A 19,820-nucleotide genomic window follows, 5' to 3' on the forward strand; every position below is an offset into this window, starting at 1 on the left:
TGCCTCCCCCATTAGTCAATGAGGATATAAACTATCTTTTACCTTTCTTTGAATCCCCAGAGCATAGCATAATGCCTAGTCCACAGGCTTTTGGACTGACTCAAAGTTCAGTACTTTATATCCAGTACACACTTCGTCTCATGTCATTCATAAACACTTGGAAAACCTTTCTGTCTATAGAGATTCCTTCTTCCATCTGATCTTGCTGATATCTGCTAATGCCTTTGATTAGTTTTGTTGGTTTTCAGTCATGTCTTACTCTCCATGACCCCATTTGGGGTTTTCTTGGCAAAGATACTAGAGTGATTTGCCATTTCCTTCTCCACCTCATTTGACAGAGGAGGAAACTGAGACAAACTTGCCCAGGATCAGTTAGTAAGTGTCTGAGGCCAGATTTGAACTCACAAAAATGAGTCTTCCTGACTCCAGGCCTGGCACTCTACACTATGGCGCCACCTGTTTGCCCTATTTGACTAGAATATGCTTGTATGTTTTACACTTGGAGATATACCGCCCTCTTTTGGAAGGGGCTGCTAGTGATCCACTATCATGTTCTGGAAAAGGCATGTTATTTTCAAGTTCTAACAACTGATTGGGGTTACCTCTGTTATTTATTTGGGGGATCACTGGCTGGTATCGTGTGTGGCCATGGAAGAGTTGTTGTTTTTTTTCCACCTGGTTAAAGTAAAGGGGGCATATGGAAATCAAACTTACAAGCATAACCTCCTTAATTAAACTAAAGGAGGTAGGAATAACCTACAGGAAGAGAAGCATATCAGAGCTAGAAATTAAGGTGACTTGACAATAAGCCTTCTGAAGGTAGCTGAACTCTTTGGCTTGTTCAGAAGAGCTGGAGATTTGAATAGATAATCCCCAAGTAAGAATCACTGCAAGGTGCTATTCTTTCCTCCCCAACAGTTCTCCACTCTGGGAAGTGGTAAAGAGGAAGAGCTGTTTCTTTTAAATAAAGACAACTGGAAAGAAAATTCACTTTAAAAAATCTTTGCTTTACTATAAACATTCACATTATGCATTTGTTTATACAGAAATGTCTAAAAAAGTCCTTTCCAGAAAGTTCAATCCCTGCTCCCCACAAGAATCAGTGTCAAAGGCCCCACCCAAAGCAGGGAATGCCCATTCTTAATACTGCCCGTGGTGGCTCCTACTCAGTGTATCTTCTTCCGAAAACTAACTCATGCATTTCAGAAGACTGTTTCATTTTTACTGCTTACACAAATGTAGGAAGAATATAGAAACCACAATAGGGAAATGCCACACAGTACCAAAAAAACTACCTATGTATGCCTCAATTTGCACTATTCTGATCCAAAAAAGGCCAAAGAGCAAATCAAAGTGGGAATTTCAGAGACCATCTCAAGTAGATCAGGTCTCCTCAAAGAAGGAAGGCCCCAAAGCCAAACCCACCATGGCAGGAGTCCAGGCCAGCCTTGTCAGCCTTGTCACATGGGACCGCTGCAGGGTGGACAGCAATCTTAGGTAGACAACTACAGCTCACCACGGGCACTCGTTACACACTTGTGACCTACTGGTACGCTGTGGAGGCTTCGTATGCTGGAGCAAGACATTTTGATAGATTGTTATTTTGAACACTCCTTTTCAAGTCTTTACACACTGTGAAATCCAGTCTCCCTCGGGGGTCAGAATGACCTTTCCCAGGGCCTTCATGAGGCTGAATCAGCATCTGGTTTGAAAGAGTGCAGTACAGTCTCACTTTCATGGCTTCATTGTGGTACGGAGGTGACCCAGCATTCTCAAAGGCTAGGACGGCAGAGCTTAATGCTGGAAAGGCATTGAGAACAAACCCAATGAAGATTACATCTGCTATGCTATTGCAGAACCAGCCTAGTTAAGTATGGAAAGGCTCATCACCAGAAGACCAGATACTTGGTGATGAATTCTTTGGCTATGAAATGAAGAAAGCAATGAAGCAAATAAAACCCAAGATGGCCTTCTGTTCTGTGTCCCTTCAATTTCTGTGATACATTGAGGGGATGCCAATGAAAACAGTACCAAGGATCAGTTTTAGACCAACTCTAAATATTAGCTTAGCTGTTCATATTTGAAACGTAAGAACCTTGTCCCAGTGACCAATCTATCAATTAGGCCAACAAACAGACTCTACTGGAGGAACAGGATTAGATTAATACAATAATGATAATGGCTGTTATTAAACTTGCCATTCTCAGTATTTTTCAAAAATGTCAAAGAAATTTACTATTGTCGGAAGAAAAATGAGCTGGTCATGTGACAAGCAAGGGATAAGTGGTAGTCTGCATATTTCATTGGCATCCATGCAACAAATTAGAAGAAGATCCCCATCAAGTGGGGTGGGCTTCTTGGTGGTGGATTTACAAGAAGACATGGTCAAGAGATGTACAAGATGGACTGCAATCTACATTACTGAGGGGAGGGCCTATGTCAAGATCACAGATCCATCCAAGAACATTTCAGTTAAAAGAGCAAAGGACTTAAGAGTCTGAAAATCGACATCACAGTCACTGCTTTGCCACACACTTAGTAATCTTGAGAAAATCACAAGTTCTTGGAGCCTTATTTCCCACCACCCCCATCTGCAAAATGGCCCTATTATTTGTGCTACCTCCAAGAATTGTTGTGAAGTCAGTCAGTCAACAAACACTTATAAAAACCTGCGTTTGGAGCACAGTGCTACATACTGCACCTACAAAAGACAATGTCTCAAGGAAGTCACAGTTTAATTGGGGAGACATTCAAACAACTATATACAAACAAGATATAGACAAGACAAATTGGGGTTAACCAACAGAGGGAAGGCACTAGAATGAAGGCCCTTTGTAAATTGTAAATGTGAGTTATTTTAAGTTGTCATAGTGACATGATTATATAGCTTGTTCTAAATAGCACCTAGTATGTTATTAAAGCTTAATAGCAAATACGCATTAAAAGCTTGTTAGTCAAGGAATGGACAGGTTAAGTCAAGTGAAGGAATCAGATGCTTCTCATGGGAATCAGGGTAGCTCCCCCTGCCCCGTGCCATCCATGCAGTTGGCTCCTTCCACACACACTTACTCTGTGTGTTTAGATAAATCCTCCACGGAGGAACCACTTGATTTGCTGGATATTTTTCTTTTGTTCTTTTACCATTTTCATGAAGGTTAGTGAAACGCTTCAGGCCTTCTTCCTTCTTTTTTCCTTCTCCCTGCATGACTGCGTCAATCATACTTTATGATGTCTTTTACACCATTTCGGACAAGTCATGAAATAAACACAACACAGCTTATTAAAGGGCATGTCCAATATAGCCCAACCTATGTGGAAAAGCCCTGGTTGGTCCTACCATGCTGAACAAGCCCTGTGAAATAATGTGCATCTGCTGTCTAGGGAACCAGCCCAGCCAAGTTCAGAAGGCTTAGCTAAACCTGTCACATGACTGGCTACCAGATGAATTTTTTTTTTCAGCCACAGAAACTCCCACAGACTTTCTACTTACAATGGAGGGATTCCATACTGACAAAATATGAAATATAGATTATTAAAATACTCCTGAAACAACATCTGAGATGCTACTTCTTCAAAAGGTTTAAAAATTTCCCAGTGATTCTGGATAACTGAGGTGGGGGTATAGAGGAGAACTATCCAGGAAACAACATTCTTTCTGGCTTTTCTATAAGAAAACTAAGAAAAAATTTCAACTCCTTCCAGGGCCAAGGATTAGGCAGAAAAGTGAATCTGTCGTTTCTACCACCTCAGAACATGGACACTGCCCTGGAACATGGCTACAACAGATGGGTGTTGATCCTGAACCAGTCTGGGTATCACAGTTTTGACAGACTGACAGCATAATAAAAAATTGGCCAAGGTATTTAACTTTGGAAAACAAAATATTGTGTAAGAAGAGGACTTGACCAAAGTGAGGCATGGCCCATTATCCAGACAAAAGTTGAAACACAAAATTAAAAACAAGGCCCAACAATGAAACAATGAGAGTTTGTTATCTGGGTAAATCTCTAAGGCTTGAAGTGTCACAACAGGGCTGCTCTACATTGGTAGAGCATTGCTTCATTGGGAATTCCCTGTACCAGTAAAATCCCTAGCCATACATATACAGTCAAATACATACTCTTACATATATAAATATATTTGCATGAATTTCATAATATATATATATATATATATATATATATAAATGTTTATAACAGGGGTTTTGTTTTTCTTGCTTTCTCAGTGGGAAGCAGGGATGGCAGGGAAAGAATGTGGGTCTGAAAATAAAATAAAATGTAATTTTAAAAATATGTATGGTAGAAGTATGCCTAACAGCTTTTCTTCTTCAAAAGGCACCAAGGTAATCTACAGTTAATTCTTTACAAATAAAAAAAAAATCCAAAAAAATCTACCTGCTCCAGATAGATAGGTCCTTATGATCTCATTTGTGCTGGGTCTCCTGCTCCCAGTGCAGATCCCAACCCTCCCCCCTACACAACCCACACACAGGGAGGAGAGGGGGAGAGGGGGAAAGGGAGAGGGAGAGGGAGAGGGAGAGGGAGAGGGAGAGGAGAGGGAGAGGAGAGAGAGAGAGAGAGAGGGAGAGAGAGGGAGAGGAGAGAGAGAAGAGAGAGAGAGAGAGGAGGGAGGGAGAGAGAGAGGAGAGAGAAGAGAGGGAGAGAGAGAGAGAGAGAGAGAGAGAGAGAGAGAGAGAGAGAGAGAGAGAGAGAGAGAGAGAGCGCCTCATATCCTGTGCAATTCACACCAATGCTTTTCTGTAAATCCTTTAGTAAGGATCTACCCAAAGCTCTGAATCTCTTCCTCTGGTGAACTTCAATGCCCAAGAAAGCTACAGAATTAAAAAACAACAGCAACAACAACAGCAAAGCATTGAATTCAAAATACCCCCACTTGATGGCATGGAGGACAGAAATGTTGTTGATGTTTAACTAATTCTACCCAAATAATACCATCAAGTTGCCTGCCTTCCCATATCCTTTATGATTTTCCTGTCCCCTTCTCCATTTGTTCAATATTCATTTTCATCCATTTCTGTAGGCAACGTAGATGAAGAAAAGCCATTCTCAGGTACAGGCTTTCCATAGTGTCTTTCCTCTAAGAGTGACCGTGAGGCCAGCACGAAGCGTGTCTCAAAATACTCTAAGGATTCCCCATCTTCTTTCTCCATCAGGAACTGGTATTCTCCAAACCGCACGATGCACCTGCCCGGAAGGTCCATTTTATTGAGATAGCCAAGTTCCATGTTGCCCACAAGCAGGCTGGTTTTCTTACTCAGGTTTTTAATTTCAAATGAGAGGACTGGGCTGTTGAATTGTTTAAACGGCTGCAGAGAGAACTGAACTCTGGAGACCTGTTTGTCTCGAAAGGTATAATGACACAGGTTGGGACTCCGGCCAAACTTTATCACTTCCATGGATGACAGCCTTTCTCGATTGAAAAACCTCAGCATTTGAAACACCTGGTTCTGCTCTTGGTTCGGATGATAGACTGTGACTTGGAAGCAAGTGAGTGTCTCCTCGGTGTCGGCATCCTCAAAGCCGGACATGGCGGGCATCAGACGGAGACCTGCCACAACGAGGGAATCACCAAGTTAGTAAATCACCAAACATGAGTGCGAGACGTCCCCTGTAAGAACCAAAATAAATTCTTCAGGTAGGAGCCGGTGATCTCCAAGATGAAAAGAATTTTGTTGAAACTTTTCTCATAAAAGATTTGTTTGAGTTCGAAGTTAATGTCACATATACCACACACTTTTGATTAAATTTGGTTGCTTAGTAAAATGAAGCCCTTACCTCAGGGGCCCTTTAAGGAAAAAAACTAATTCAGTTCAATAAGAGAAGTCCCAGTGACACAAATAAAAATCAAAGCACCTGGATAGGGTGAAATTTTAGGAGATGGAACTTAAGCTGAGCCTTGGAAGGACCTAGGGATTCCAAGAGGCATAAGCAAATCCCTTTGACACCAGTAATGTAAGCAATAGAGTGGTATATTATTCAGTGATGCAAAGTCCCTAATCAGGCAGCTGGCTGGCCCGAAGTCAGGAAGACTCATCTTCCTGAGTTGAAGTCCAATTTTAGAATGCAGCTGTGTTACCCTAGACAAGCCACTTAACATTGTTTGCCTCAGTTTCTTATTTGTAAAATGAGCTGGAGAAGGAAATGGCAAACCTCTCTAGTACCTTTGCCAAGAAAACCCCAAATGGGTCACAAAGAGTCAGACATGACTGAAAACAACTGAACAACAAAGGTACCTAATTGTTTTAAAGACAGAAAATTTAAGCTACTTTTTGAAAAGGAAGAAAAAAATAGCTTCCCTTATTCAACCTAATACCCATGAAAAAATCTTAAAGGAATCTCATTTAATAACCAAAGAACTTGAGGATCAGAGAGCATGTTCTAAATCTTGACAATTCTAGGAGCCCATTAAGTTCTTAGGTTATGTTGACAGGCTTCAGAATGCTGAATTCTCAATCTCTTCAAGTCAAATTCCTCTTCTCAGCCAGAGACCGTGGACTATAGTGCAAAATGAGGAATACTCTCTTAGGCATGGCCAATGTGCTATACTAGTTTGTTCAACTGTTCTTTATTACAAAGAAGGGTTTTATTTTCAGATATGCAGGTCACTGGGGAGTGACCGGGATAGTTTTTAAAGTGTCAACAAAACATTTATAGGGATAGGGATGAGATCTGTGATTTTATTGGTATTGGATAACTCCCACTACCAATACAGATCAGAACCTTATGAGAGTTGCCTAGACAGAAAGGTGAAGTGGTCAACATAGCCATAAATATATCAGAGATAAGACTTGAACCCATGTTGTCCTGGCTTCAAGGCCACCCTCTATCTGCTACACAATGCTGCCTCTAATGAAAAAAAAATTTTTTGAAAGAAAGAAAAAATAAAAATAAATAATAAAAGGCATTGAAGAGAAGGAAAATGGTTTTTTTACTAGAATTATAATAGAATACTAGAGTTATCTCTATCAATTATTTCTGATGAATTAACAGCCAGAAAAATTATAACTAACCACAAGTACCACAAATTAACTGTTAACCTCAACATCCTGATGCTGTTAATATCCCCATCTCCCCAAGGCATGTGCTATGTTCTGTTTTTTCTCCTTGATCACTGGTGTATAAAAAGTAACATAACAGAATTGGAGGTACTGCTAGAGATGACTTCTTAAGTCTTCCTTTTACATATGCATAAATGTCATTTATTTTTCAATTGTGATTTTTTTCAAAAGTTATTAACCTCTGTGGACCTGGGCTTCTCATTTGCTGGCCTCATGGTTCCCTTTCTGAATCAATGATCTTGACCTATTATGCAGAGTTATGCAAATATAACCGGGGGAAAAAAAAGATTTAAAAAGTCATTAAATTCTTAATTGTCTGTGCTAATGAAAATGTTTAGTAGTACAGCTAATCCAAAGGTCCCTTTTATTTAAAGGGCATATTGCTTGATGTTCAAAAACAAAATTATCTTCATTCAGTTTAATATTTATTAAGCACTTATCTTGCATAAGACACAGTAATGATAATATAAATTTTATTATCTTTTACTTGAATCAATAAAGCATTTTCGTGAATTCCCTGACCATAGCAAACTAATGGGCAGCTTAAAATCCAAAAAGTGAGATTCATCTCAAAATATTAATAAAAATTGGCAAATGAAAGCTAAAACAAACCAAAAAAACCCCAAATCAACCAATAAACCCTTGCTAGGTACTTTTTATGAGGCAAGGGACTACAAATATAAGAGTGACCTAGTCCCTACCCTCAAGATGGGGTTAGTGAATTCATCATAAATCTTATTTGGAGAGAACTTTCTTATGCGAATACTCCTTGATCAGGAATTGGTCTCCTTTAAATGTAAATGATAAATTATGATCTTGGAAACTGAAACCTGGGCCCACAGAATGACAGAAAGGTCTGACGACCAGGTAAGATATTTTCAAAAGGGAAGACAGACAAGTAATAATTGTCAGTCTGTTGTCATACCTGAGATGATGCCTTGATTCAAGATGGCCTTGGTAGAATGCTTAGAGTCAGGAGAGACCCTAAAGGAAATCTACTACAATCCCTTCATTTTATAGATGATAAAACTAAGGCCTTAGGATATTAGATGACGATATAGTGCTTCTGCTCTGAATCCAGAGGATGTGTGACAAAATACCACCCCTACCATTTGCAGTCTGTGTGCCCCTAAAGAGCTTAAAACCTTTAATCTCTCTGGGCCTCAGTTTCTTGAATTATAAACTGATAAGGCTGGATCTGATGAGCTCCAGGGTACATCTGGCTCTATGTCTACGCACTTATGACATAGCCTCTGACTCCAAGTTCAATGGCCCTTTCCATTCCCATGGCCATACCAAGATAGACCCTACTCAGTAAGACCCAGATTAATGGGCCAGCTATCTTTACTACCAATATTAGGGAAAACCACCATAACAACAATGGATTTGGAATCAGAGGATCAGGTTCAAGTCTCACTTCAATCACTTAGAAGCTGTGTTCACTTAGGCAAGTCAATTAACTTCTAAAGCCTCAGTTTCCTCATTTACAAAATGGGCATAACCAACTGATCTCTCATGGGTGCTGTGAGCATCAAATTAGACAATATAGGTAAAAACTTATTCAAGTGTGAATTATTGCCGTTATTGTTATTACAACGTTTGACAGAGGGAAGAAGAGTCTACTGAGGCATAAAGAAGTTGCCATCTGTGCCTGGGTAAAACAATGAAACCAGAGATCCTTAAAGTGTTCAATTAATTATTACAACAACATGCTACACCTAGATTGTGGAGAAAGGTAGGCTAGGGGTGCCCTTGGCCTCTTGTAATCCATAAAGCAGTGTGTTAAAAAAATTGACTGAAATAGGCATGGTGATAAAGCATCACTCCCTGGCCTTATCAACCTGAGAAAGTGCAGGTAGAAACTACCCAAAACTACTGAAGTTACTAGTGTAACTAGTAACTTTCTCCTTTAATTTTTAAGCCACAGAGAAGTAATATCAGCCCAATATGGCATATAGTGATACACTGAAAAGATACATTTAATGGCCCCTTAAAGCCCAGCTTGGGAGTGAGGAAGACCAGGGTTCCAGTTGTGATTCTGTGGCTGTATGAGCTTGGACGTCGCCAAACTTTTCAATTGTCCAGGCGACTCTCTAAAATAGATATTTTAACCATTTGTGTCATGGACGCTTTTGGGAGTCTGGTGAAGCCTATGGGTCCCCATCTCAGAATGAGAGTTTGTTGGCTACATTCATTCTTGAAGGAAATGCTAAATTTCAGTTACATTAGTGAAAATAAAGATGTCATTTTTTTTCCCATCCAAGTTCATCAACCCCCTGAAATCTGACTCCTTGGAAGTCGATGAATTCCAGATTAAGAAATCCTACTTTAAGACCACATTCTGCCACATGTGGTAAAATATCGGTAGAGGGAGTTCCCTACACAGGACAGGGTTTAGAAAATTGTTGTGCCTTCTTCACTAACCATAGCCCTTCATTCAGTCAGTCACTTAATATTTACTGAGTGACTACTGAGTACAAAATATTACGCTATGTGTTGAGGGAGGGGGAAATGAAAATTGACTAAGACGTGATCCTCAAGAAGCTCAAATTATTTGTTTCTTCTTTCCATCTAACCACAGTGATACTGCTAAACAAAGATGTGAATCTCTGATATTTCATTTATAGTGGTCAGGAATAAATGGGAAAACAATAACACGAAATTAAAATTGGCAGTCAACAAACATTGATTAAATGCTTACTTTGGCAGGGCTCACTCCTGACGTACACCTGGCTCAGTGACTAAAATTTCCAAATAGATATGATTACTTGCTATGAAGTTTATGACAGGAAACGACGGATAATATTAGTGTTGGTCCATGTGAAAGGAATTATGATTTTCATAATAATCGATGCCATATATTGAATATACTAATAACTTAGATTTTCCAGAATTGCCTCTTCTAACTTGAGTCAGAAGCTCACAATGCAGCTTGAAATGATTAATCTAACCCTTAGAAACACAATTACTGCATTCTTGTGCCTGTACACCTTAAATGAAGCAAATCAAAGTCTGTAAAACCCGTTCCCGTCATGAATCTCTGGTCCTGTGACCTACCAAGGAGCGGCACTGAAGGACCTGAAACGATGCTGTTCCCACAGAGCCTCAGGACACCCGTACCTTAGTGACTGTGCATTTGTGGACTTGTGGGAACCCAGGCCCTGGGAAACGATTGTTTGTAATCTACCCTCCTCACTTCCCTTCCCATTGTGATGTATGTATGTATGTATGTATGCATGCATGCATGTATGCACGCACATACACATGTGTGCATGGTGTCCATTATGTATGTGTATTGTATATTCATGTATGTATATATGTATGTGTATGCACATGCATGTGTATATGTGTTTATTGCATTGTATGTTATGTTATGCACATATGTATATGCATGTGTTGCATGTGTGTTTTATGTATGTGTATGCATATACATGTGTATAAGCATGTGTGTTTATTGCATGTATATTATATGCATGCATGCGTGTGTGTATACACATGTGTATATGTGTGCATATGTGCACATGTATATATGCACATGCATGTGTGCACGCATATGTGTGTGCGTGTGTATATGTGTATGTATATGCGTATGTATATAAGTATATGTGTATACGTATATGTATCTGCACACACATGTATATGTATATGCATATGTATATGTGCAGGTGTATATGCATATGTGTGTACACATGTAAATGCATATGTGTACTGTGCCCACATGTGTATATGTGTATTGCACACATGTGTATCTGTGTGCATATGTATGTATATGTGCACATCTGCATGTGTGTGCATATGTGTGTATGTATATGCATGTGTATATTGTGAGTATGTGTGTATATGTATATGCATGTGCATGTATATATGTGTGTGTTTATATATGTAATGTATATGTAAGTGACTATGTGTGTATATATGTATATATCTGCATGTATATGTATATGTGTGTGTATATATATATGTCTCTGTGTTGTGTGTGTGTGTGTGTGTGTGTGTGTGTGTGTGTGTGTGTGTGTGTGTATATCTCTGCCTTCACTATAGCAAGGTGGAATTCTGATCAGGAGAATTCTCGATTTGCAAATCTGTTCCTCATAATGAAACTAAGTCACCGATGCTTGACTACTATTATTTTGTCTCTAGCCTGCTGTTTCTACACTCTCAGGTTAGAGACCGGCTCAGCGAAATCCTGTTAACAGTTCTTCATAAAAGTACACCATACAAAAAAAGGATGCTCTCTGATCTCTAAGGGGCCAAATGGAATTGTCATAAACTTGGAAAACTAAAACCTTAGGAAGAGGGAAAACAAGACAAACAAAAAATCCACTAACCTGAAAATGCCATGGAGGCAGAAAACTATCTCTCTGTTAACAAAGAAGATGGATTACAGTACAGCACACTTCATTATCAGAAATCCCCAAAAATCATAGGGTCAGAGGTCTAGAGCTAGAAGGGACCTCCAAGCCCATCCTGTCAAACCCCTTCATTTTACAGAGGGAAACCGAGGCCAAAGAAGGCTTAGGAGTAGCTATATGGCATGGTGGATAGAATGCTAGAATTGGAATATGGAACACCTGAGTTCTAATCATGCCTTAAGTGACTATGTGATCATGGGCAAATCACTTAACCTCTCTCAGCTTCAGTTTCCTCACCTGTAAAACGAGAGGGGGTTGAACTTTTGGCTCTAAATCTATGTTCCTATAGGTGACTTGCCCATAAGTGGTAGAACAAAGATTCAGACTCTGCTCCTGTGACTTCTAAGTACAGCAACATGGCGCCCCCCTGGAGGCCAAAACTGGGCTGGAAGGAAAAGGAAGTAGGGGTGCATTCAAGGCCATCAGAAAAGGGCATCATAATACAAAATAGCAAAAAATGCTAATTTAAAATCATAAATGAGCTAGAAAGTATACAATATGAATTCAAAGGATCCTAGGGCAAGGGGAGAGATGAGTGGGAGGGACCAGAAGCCCTCCCTAGTTGTTCTGGTCAGGAGAGGACTCCAGGTTATAGCAAAAACCAGTGACAGTACCTCCAGTGAGGCCTCCAATAACCAGAATGAGGCCAGGTTTGACAAGATAATCTCTAAATTCTCTTTCAACACTAAGATTCTAGGACCCAAGGTAGATGAGTAGCAAAAGGAAAATAGATAGATTGTCTTTTCTGACCTATTCCCTTATACTCTAAAATAATTAAATTGAATTTACCTTCAGGAAGGCCTTACTATTAAATCTACCTGGATCTCAGTGGTCATGCTGCCCTTCCCCAAATCTCCCCAACTGCTAACTGATATTATCAAATGTAAACTCCCTGAGGTCACGGACTGCTTCATTCTTGTCTCTGTATCCCCAAGGCCTAGAAGGTGACTGGCATATAGCAGGTATTTAATAAATGCTTGTTGATTGAATGGAGTTCCTTTAAGAAGGTACAGATTTCACAATTAACAATGCTTCTGTCAATGTGACTGCTCTTTCTAAATTTAGCAGGGCTTCTTAACCTAGGGTTCAAGAACTTGTTTTTCCTCATATTTTGATAACTTTCAATATAATCGGTTTCTCATCCAACCATTTTGTAGATTAATTCAGAACTACACCCAAAGAGCTATAAAATTGTGTGTACCCTTTGACCCAGCAATGCCTCAACTACTCTGTATTTCAAAGAGATCAAAGAAAAGGGAAAAGGATCTATATGCACAAAAATACCTACAGCAGCTATTTTCGTGATTGCAAGGAACTGGAAATTGAGGGGCTGTCCATCAATTAGGGAATGACTGAACAAGTTGTGGTATACTATTGCGCTATAAAAAATGACAAGTAGAATGTTTTCACAAAAACCTGGGAAGGTTTATATGAACTGATGCCAAATGACGTGAACAGAACCAGGAGAACAATGTACACAGCAATATTGCAACATAATCAATTATGAAAGACACAGCTACTCCAATCAATACAATGTTCCAAAACAATTCCAAAGACTCAAGACAAAAAATTCTATCCACCTCCAGGAAGAAAACTGATGAATTCCGAGTGCAGATCAAAGCAAACTTTTTTTACTTTCTTCTTCTTGCCTTTTCTTTCTTTTTTTTTTTTTTGCAACATGGCTAATATGGAATATATGTTTTGCATAACTTCACATGTATAATTGATATCATATTGCTTGCCTTCTCAATGGGTGGGGGAGGGGCTAGAGGGAAGGAGAGAATTTAGAACTAAAAATTTTAAAAATTAATGTTAAAATAAAATGTAATTATTAAAAATCAATACATTTCCTTTGTAATCTCATATATTTTATTTTAGACATTTAAAAACATTATCCTGAAAAGGAGTCCATTGGCTTCACTAGATGACCCAAGAGGTCCAAGCACAAGGCTCTAGTCTAAAAAGTATTAAAGATAAGAGGCTTAAAATGAAGAAGACTGGCTGTGATAACCTCATTCTGATCAGATAATCAGTGAACAACTGTAAATGACTGGTTTCAGATCCTTTACAATTTTGATTGCAAAAGAAAAGTTTAAAGAACAGAAACAGTGGCAAGAGAGAGAGACAGAGAGAGAGAGAGAGAGAGAGAGAGAGAGAGAGAGAGAGAGAGAGAGAGAGAGAGAGAGAGAGACAGAGAGAGACAGAGACAGAGACAGAGAGAGATAAAAGAGAGAAGACAGAGAGAGGAGAGAGACAGAGAGAAAGACAAAGAGGGAAGGAGGGGGAAGCAGAGTGAGAGAAAGAAGGGGGCAGAAGGGAAGGAGGGGGGAAGACATAGAAAGAGGAGAGAAAGGGAAGGAGAGAGAGAGAGAAAGGAGAGAAAAGAAAGCAAAAGAGAGAGACAGAGAGAAGAGAGATGGAGAGAAAGACAAAGAAGAGAGAGAAAGGAGAGAGAATGACTAAGAGGAGAGAGACAGAGAGGGAAGGAGAAACAGAGAGAGAAAGAAAGATCAGAAGGGAGGAAGAGACAGAGACAGAGAGAGAAAGGAGAGAAGAAGGGACAGAAGGGAGGAAGAGACAGAGACAGAGACAGAGAGAGAGCTGGACCAGAAATCTGAGAGCTCTTCCCCATTTTACACCTTATAATCTCACAAGGGCACCAGATTCCTAGAGGATAGGATGAATCACAAGGTGGGTTAGGAGAAGCACAAAATGGGGAGGTTGAGGATTCTAAAAACTTGGCCAATTGTACAAATATACCTAGAGTTGACTTTGTTTACCTTCTACTGTATGCTTGCAAATTAGTTTTTTTTCTTGCGATGGGCTGTTTCACGAATTAGATCCGTTCCTTATATTTGGAACACACTCCCTCCTCATCTCTGCCTCTTAGAATCCTCATCTTTCTAGGACATTCTCAGCTCAACTCAGACATCACTACTTCCCAGTGAAACTTTTTTTCCTTCCTTCCCCACCTTTCTCAATTGTCTGTGCTTTCTCAATTAATTTATATTTACCTATTTATATACTGTGTCCCCTAAAAGAACAGAAGTTACTTAAGGGTAGAGACTGCCCTTTGGGTTTTGATTTTTTAAAAAATCTACACTTGTTATTTCTGATACCCACTGACATCTCCTCAGTAACTAACTCTGGCTTTAAGAGATTCTCCCAGAGTGCTGAAAGGTTAAATGATGTGCCATCATCAAACAGCTGTGCACTTCACACCTCCTACCTCACCACCTGGCTCACAGGAGGTGCTTAATAAATGCTTGATGAAGTGAATGTATTAGTAACAGCAAGCAAGATTTCCTCGTGGTCAAAACATCCTTCAAAACTCCACCAAAATTATGACTTCATTCTGCCGCAAAAAAAGGCTAGGGAACAGAGCATTTAGTTTGCTATGACCACTAAAGGGGTAGATCTATCAAAAATGTTTCCAAAAGAAACAAGGAAAATCAAAACAGGAACGTCTTATCAACTGATTATTATTTTTCTCAAGTAACAAATGTCCCTCTTTCCTCTCTATCTCAAAGGCACCTGCACTTGGCCATTATTGTTATGACCCTCTCACTGACATTGTCCTGGTTACTCTGAGCTCTGATAGATGAGTTTCTGCCTTAACTAGCGTGGAACCAGGCAAAAAGACAGTGTACTACTGTATCCTGCCCTTCCAAACACACTTTTCTTTCCTGCTTCTCTTTATGTATCATCTTTCTCAATTAGATTGGAAAGTCCTTTTGGATAGGGACTATCTTGTTTGTTTTTATTTATTTCCTTAGAACTTAACACAGTGCCTGACATCTACTAAGTGTTCTAAATAAACAGACAGATAGAAAATGTTCTTTCTTCTATCTATCTATCTATCTATCTATCTATCTATCTATCTATCTAGTAGTTAGGTGGCACAGTGGATAGAGCGCTGAACAGGAAGATGCATCTTCCTGAATTCAAATCTGGCCTCAGATGCTTCCTAGCTGTATGACCCTGGGCAAGTCAGTTAACCCTGTTTGCCTCAATTTCCTCATATATAAAATGAACTGGAGAAGGAAATGGCAACTCACTCCAGCATCTTGGTCCAAGAAAACTCCAAATGGCGTCACAAAGAGTCAGACCCAAATGAATAACTGTCCCTTGTCTATCATCTATCTGTGTGTTTCTGTGCCTATCTTTCGATCATATCTATTGATCTATCTCCCAAAGCCCAGATCCATAAAAGCTTTAATCGATAGCTGTCCTACAACAGTAACTTCCCACCTATTGTGGGGGTGAGGGTGCTTTCAAGCTACTAAAAACACAGAAGATTCTCAACTAGTTTTCTATTAGCAGATACAGGAAAGTCCCAAGAAACCAACTTTCTTCTGTGGCCTACAGAGCCAGCTTTAAGGAAGGAAAGATGCTACCCTAACAGAATTAGGCTCTAGAAAAAGCCCCGTAGCAGTGAAAATAAGCCAAGAGTCAGGAAACCTGGGTTCATGTTCCCTTATTAAGCCCCGACACCTTCGTCACCACAGTAGATGAGTGGGCAGCATAGAAGAGTGGATCAGAGCTGGCCTGGGAGTCAGGTCGGACTTCAAGTCCTCTTTCTGATACAGAAGGGCTGTGTAAACCCGGGTATTTTTTAACCTCTCAGTTCCCCAGACTACTCTCTAAGACTGGACTGCAACTCTGTATTGGTGCCGGGAACTCCTTACATGTATGAACTCACAGACTTTATAATACTGCTGTTCTGCATCCCTGCTCTTCCATAAAAACTGAGCCCTCTTGAAAGAGGCTGGAGCCCATAGAAAAGTTTCCAAATCCGAAATTTCACTTCCGACAACTGGGGTCTGGCTGCGACCTTATTACTACGAGCTTAAATTTTCTTACCTGTAAAATGGGCGAAATGGAAGGCGTTTAAGGTCCCTGAGCTCTCAACCTTTACGGGCCACTTGGGCTACGTAGCATTCTGAGCCCACTCGTGTTTCCCGGTCAGCAAGAGATTGGGGGAAACCAAAATACATTCCGTCCGGCCTCCTTCTACCGGCCTCGCATCTAACACCAGCCCTGGGATGCAAGGTCAATGTGCACGTTATTTTCGCGGGCACTTCGGGGTTTTCTCGGTTATTTCCTTCCTTTTTCCCACCTCCTTGTCCTTACTTGGTCCATCTACGTTTCACTTTCCAAAGTGTCTCAACTGCCAAGTCAAGCACATTAGCAAGAAGGAAGAGCCTCTCTCTACTTCCCTCTGTCCCACCGCTTTCAGAAGTTGGCACGCCGACACCCAGGGCCAGACTCCGGGCACTTCCCCTACCCTCGCGCTCCCGGGTAAGCAGCTCTCCCAAGGCTGGAAGCTGCAGTGGGTCTGCGTCCTGCCCTCCCTGGCCAGGTCGGGCAGGATGGGCCAGGTAACTGGGGCACGGTCAGACCGGAGGGACGGGATCCCCGGAGGAGGCTCCCTTCGCCCCCTTCCTCTTACCTATCTCGGCCAACGCCAAGGCGACTGGATGCAGCGAGAGCCAGAGACGTGGAGCTGGCGGGGCCAGCAAAGCTAGACTGGATTGAGCGTGGGCTTCTCCCTCCTCCAGGTGGGAGCTAGGAAAAAGAACCCTTTATTTGTAGAGGAGGAGAGAGATCTGCGGGACTGTATCTCCTCCTCTCCAACTCTCCGCCTCTGCTAAGTCCCGTGACACAGTGGGGATGAGAATTGGGAGAGGAGGGACCAAGGCAAGTATGAAAGTCTGCCAAAAAAAAAAAAGACTTAAGTACTTGTTTCTGTGCAAGCTGCCCCAGCAATATGATGGGGGATGGGGGATGGGGGGATGGGAGGTGCGGGGTGGAGGTTGGGCGAGATGGGGATGGTTGCAGAGGTGATTTATATGGAAGTGTTTAGAAGAAAGGTCCCAATAACACCACGCATTGCGAGTGGTGTCAGTCACACTTGAGAAGGGAATTGGACCACTTGTTAACTGTGACCTCTCCCACATACAAGACTATTGGTTTTCCTTTGTGGCTACTTCAGCGGTTCTCAGGACCACCACAAGGTCTCTCCCCTCTACTGCTATCCTTTCTTTCTCCCACCTCCCTCGCTCCCATCTCACACCGCACCCCCCCACCCCCACCCCACACACATACAGTGAAACAGAGCAAAACAAAAGTCATCTGGCTAGCTAATACCAGAAAATGATTCCTGTTAAAATGTGTAAACATCTTAAGCATTATCTGGCTAGCTTAGGGCGTAGTGGAGTCAGCTCTTACAGGCTAGGAGATTCTCAAATTATTAGTATACATATATATAAAATCTTTCATATATGTACATATATGTTTCAGAAATCAGCAAATGTTACAAATTAGGGCTTGATCTATTATTTTGTTGATTGTCTAGACTTAAGAAAGTGATGGAGAAAAAGGCTGTAATACAGATTAAACTTAAGAATGTGTCTTGCAGGGTTTTTTTCCCCTTTGTTTTGTTTTTTGGAGATCTGGTTGTTAAATATTTACCACATTGTTTCAGGTATATAATTGTGTAGAGGCAAGTATCTTGAACAGAGAGACAGGAGATGTGGGTTCTAATCCTATCTCTGCCACTAACTAGCGGTGTGACCTTGGGCAAATCACTTGACTGAGCCAGAGCTCAGAATCCTAATTTTTCCAAGGAGAAAGTTCCAAATTTTACATTATCATTTTTTTTTAATTTAACAAACGCTAAAGTAGGACAAACAGCAGAATAGAAAGAGAGGCTTGTGTGTGAAACTATAAATCTGTACTGCATACAGCTTTTTAAAAGTATATAATAAATTCAACATGCTATTTTCAAAGCTGTCCACATTACTTTTCTTTCCCTGTTCCCATCTGGGCATTTTAAAGACCTTTAAATAATTGTTTCATTATTTTTTAAACACTATCACTAGCTTCTACCTTTGCAACACAGCTCCTACCCCAAATTTAAAAAAAAAAAAAAAAGAAAGAAAAGAAAATTACAATCCTTGTAACAAACATACATGATGAAAGAAAACAAATCCACGTATTTGCTATGTCCAAAAATGTCTCATTTTGCACCTTAGATCCATCTGTCAGCAAATGGGAAGGAACCACGATCTGTCATTGGTCCCTGGGGTTGTGGTTGGCCATTGCACTTATCAGAATTTTGGAGTCTTTCCAAGTTGGTTTTCTTAGATGCTAATTTTGAAAAAGAAAGGGTTCATTGATTCATTCAGTATGCGTTTATTAAGAGCTTGCTGTTACTAAACTCATGACTCAGTCTCTGAGAAGCTGTCTGACAACATTGTACTCGTCTCTGTATTTGCCTAGGCGACATCATTGAGTTAGAGGAAACGTGAGTGTTCTGTACCAGAGCTGTTTCTTAGCTAAAAGTTTTGAGCCTTCGCTCCATTGTCTAGATTTCAGCCAAGAGATTTAGCAGCTCCTTTTCCTCTTAAACCCAGTAGTCTCCTCGTGGTGATTTCTTCCTCGAAACTCCATTTTGAAGAAGTGCAAGGACCAGCGATTTTTCATTCTCTGGACTTTGTTAGCATAATAAACACACACACACACACACACACACACACACACCTCCCCCACAACTTTCAGCTCCCTTTTGTATATTGTCTACTCCTTATTAAAATGTGGGAAGGAACTGTCTTAGTGCTTGGATTTGTACCCCTAGCCCTTAGCTCGATGCTTGGCACATAGTAAGCACTATTTTAATAAATGCTTGTTGACTTGATTAGACTTGTGTGTCTGGCTGCTTTCTAAAACTATAAATTTCAGAGAAGCAGAGTAGCTGAGTTGATAGAGTACTGGACCTAAAGAATTGGGAGAACTTGGATTCAAACTCTGCCTCAAACACTAGTTGTATGATGCTGGGCAAGTAATTTAACCTCTCATCGCCTCAGTTTCCTCACCTGCAAAATAAGGAAGAATTGAACTTGATAGCCTCTAAGGTGCTTTTCAGTTCTAAATCTCCAACCCTGTGGACTGCATTAGTGGAAGAGAATTCCCTGCACAAATGGAATCCCAAGTCAGATCCAAAAAAGTGACTGGGACTAGGGCTACAAGGGGCAGCTAGGTGATGCCATAGTGCACAGAGAGCCTGGCCCAGAGTCAGGAAGACAGTCTTCCTCAGTTCAAATCCAGCTGGATGACCCTGGGGGAGTTGCTTAATCCTATTTGCCTCAGTTTCCTTATCTGTAAAATGAGCTGGAGAAGGAAATGACAAACCACTCCAGTATCTTTGCCAAGAAAATCCCAATTGGGGTCATGAAGAATCAGTCATGACTGAACATAAATAACTGGGACTATAATGGCAAAAAAGAAACAATGCCTGCCCTGAAGGAGCTTGTTTTTTTTGTTTTGTT

The 19,820-nt window shown here is 40.6% G+C and overlaps 1 protein-coding gene across 4 annotated transcripts; it reads right to left on the reverse strand.

Annotated features, from left to right (window-relative positions):
* Positions 1-4,737: 4,737 nt before the first annotated feature.
* TIFA (TRAF interacting protein with forkhead associated domain) lies at positions 4,738-17,156 on the reverse strand. Of its 4 annotated transcripts, XM_021001431.2 has the most exons (3): positions 16,943-17,155; positions 16,354-16,530; positions 4,738-5,568 (listed from the first exon to the last, which is right to left on the reverse strand). In XM_021001431.2, exon 3 carries the CDS (start codon positions 5,555-5,557, stop codon positions 5,012-5,014), a length of 546 nt encoding a protein of 181 aa, XP_020857090.1. In that variant the 5' UTR covers positions 5,558-5,568; positions 16,354-16,530; positions 16,943-17,155; the 3' UTR covers positions 4,738-5,011. The 4 variants fall into 4 exon arrangements, with proteins under 4 accessions (XP_020857090.1, XP_020857091.1, XP_020857092.1 ...); XM_021001432.2 differs by lacking the exon at positions 16,354-16,530 and having other exon boundaries at positions 16,943-17,156; XM_021001433.2 differs by lacking the exons at positions 16,354-16,530; positions 16,943-17,155 and adding an exon at positions 10,136-10,226.
* Between the last annotated feature and the right edge of the window lie 2,664 nt (positions 17,157-19,820).

This window comes from Phascolarctos cinereus, unplaced genomic scaffold, assembly GCF_003287225.1.
Source record: "Phascolarctos cinereus isolate Bilbo 61053 unplaced genomic scaffold, phaCin_HiC Scaffold_9;HRSCAF=440, whole genome shotgun sequence".
NCBI classification, from domain to species: domain Eukaryota; kingdom Metazoa; phylum Chordata; class Mammalia; order Diprotodontia; family Phascolarctidae; genus Phascolarctos; species Phascolarctos cinereus.

Bases quoted from the DNA above. Each gene is read 5' to 3' on its own strand.
- TIFA (XM_021001432.2), bottom strand. From the start codon at position 5,557: ATGCCCGCCATGTCCGGCTTTGAGGATGCCGACACCGAGGAGACACTC.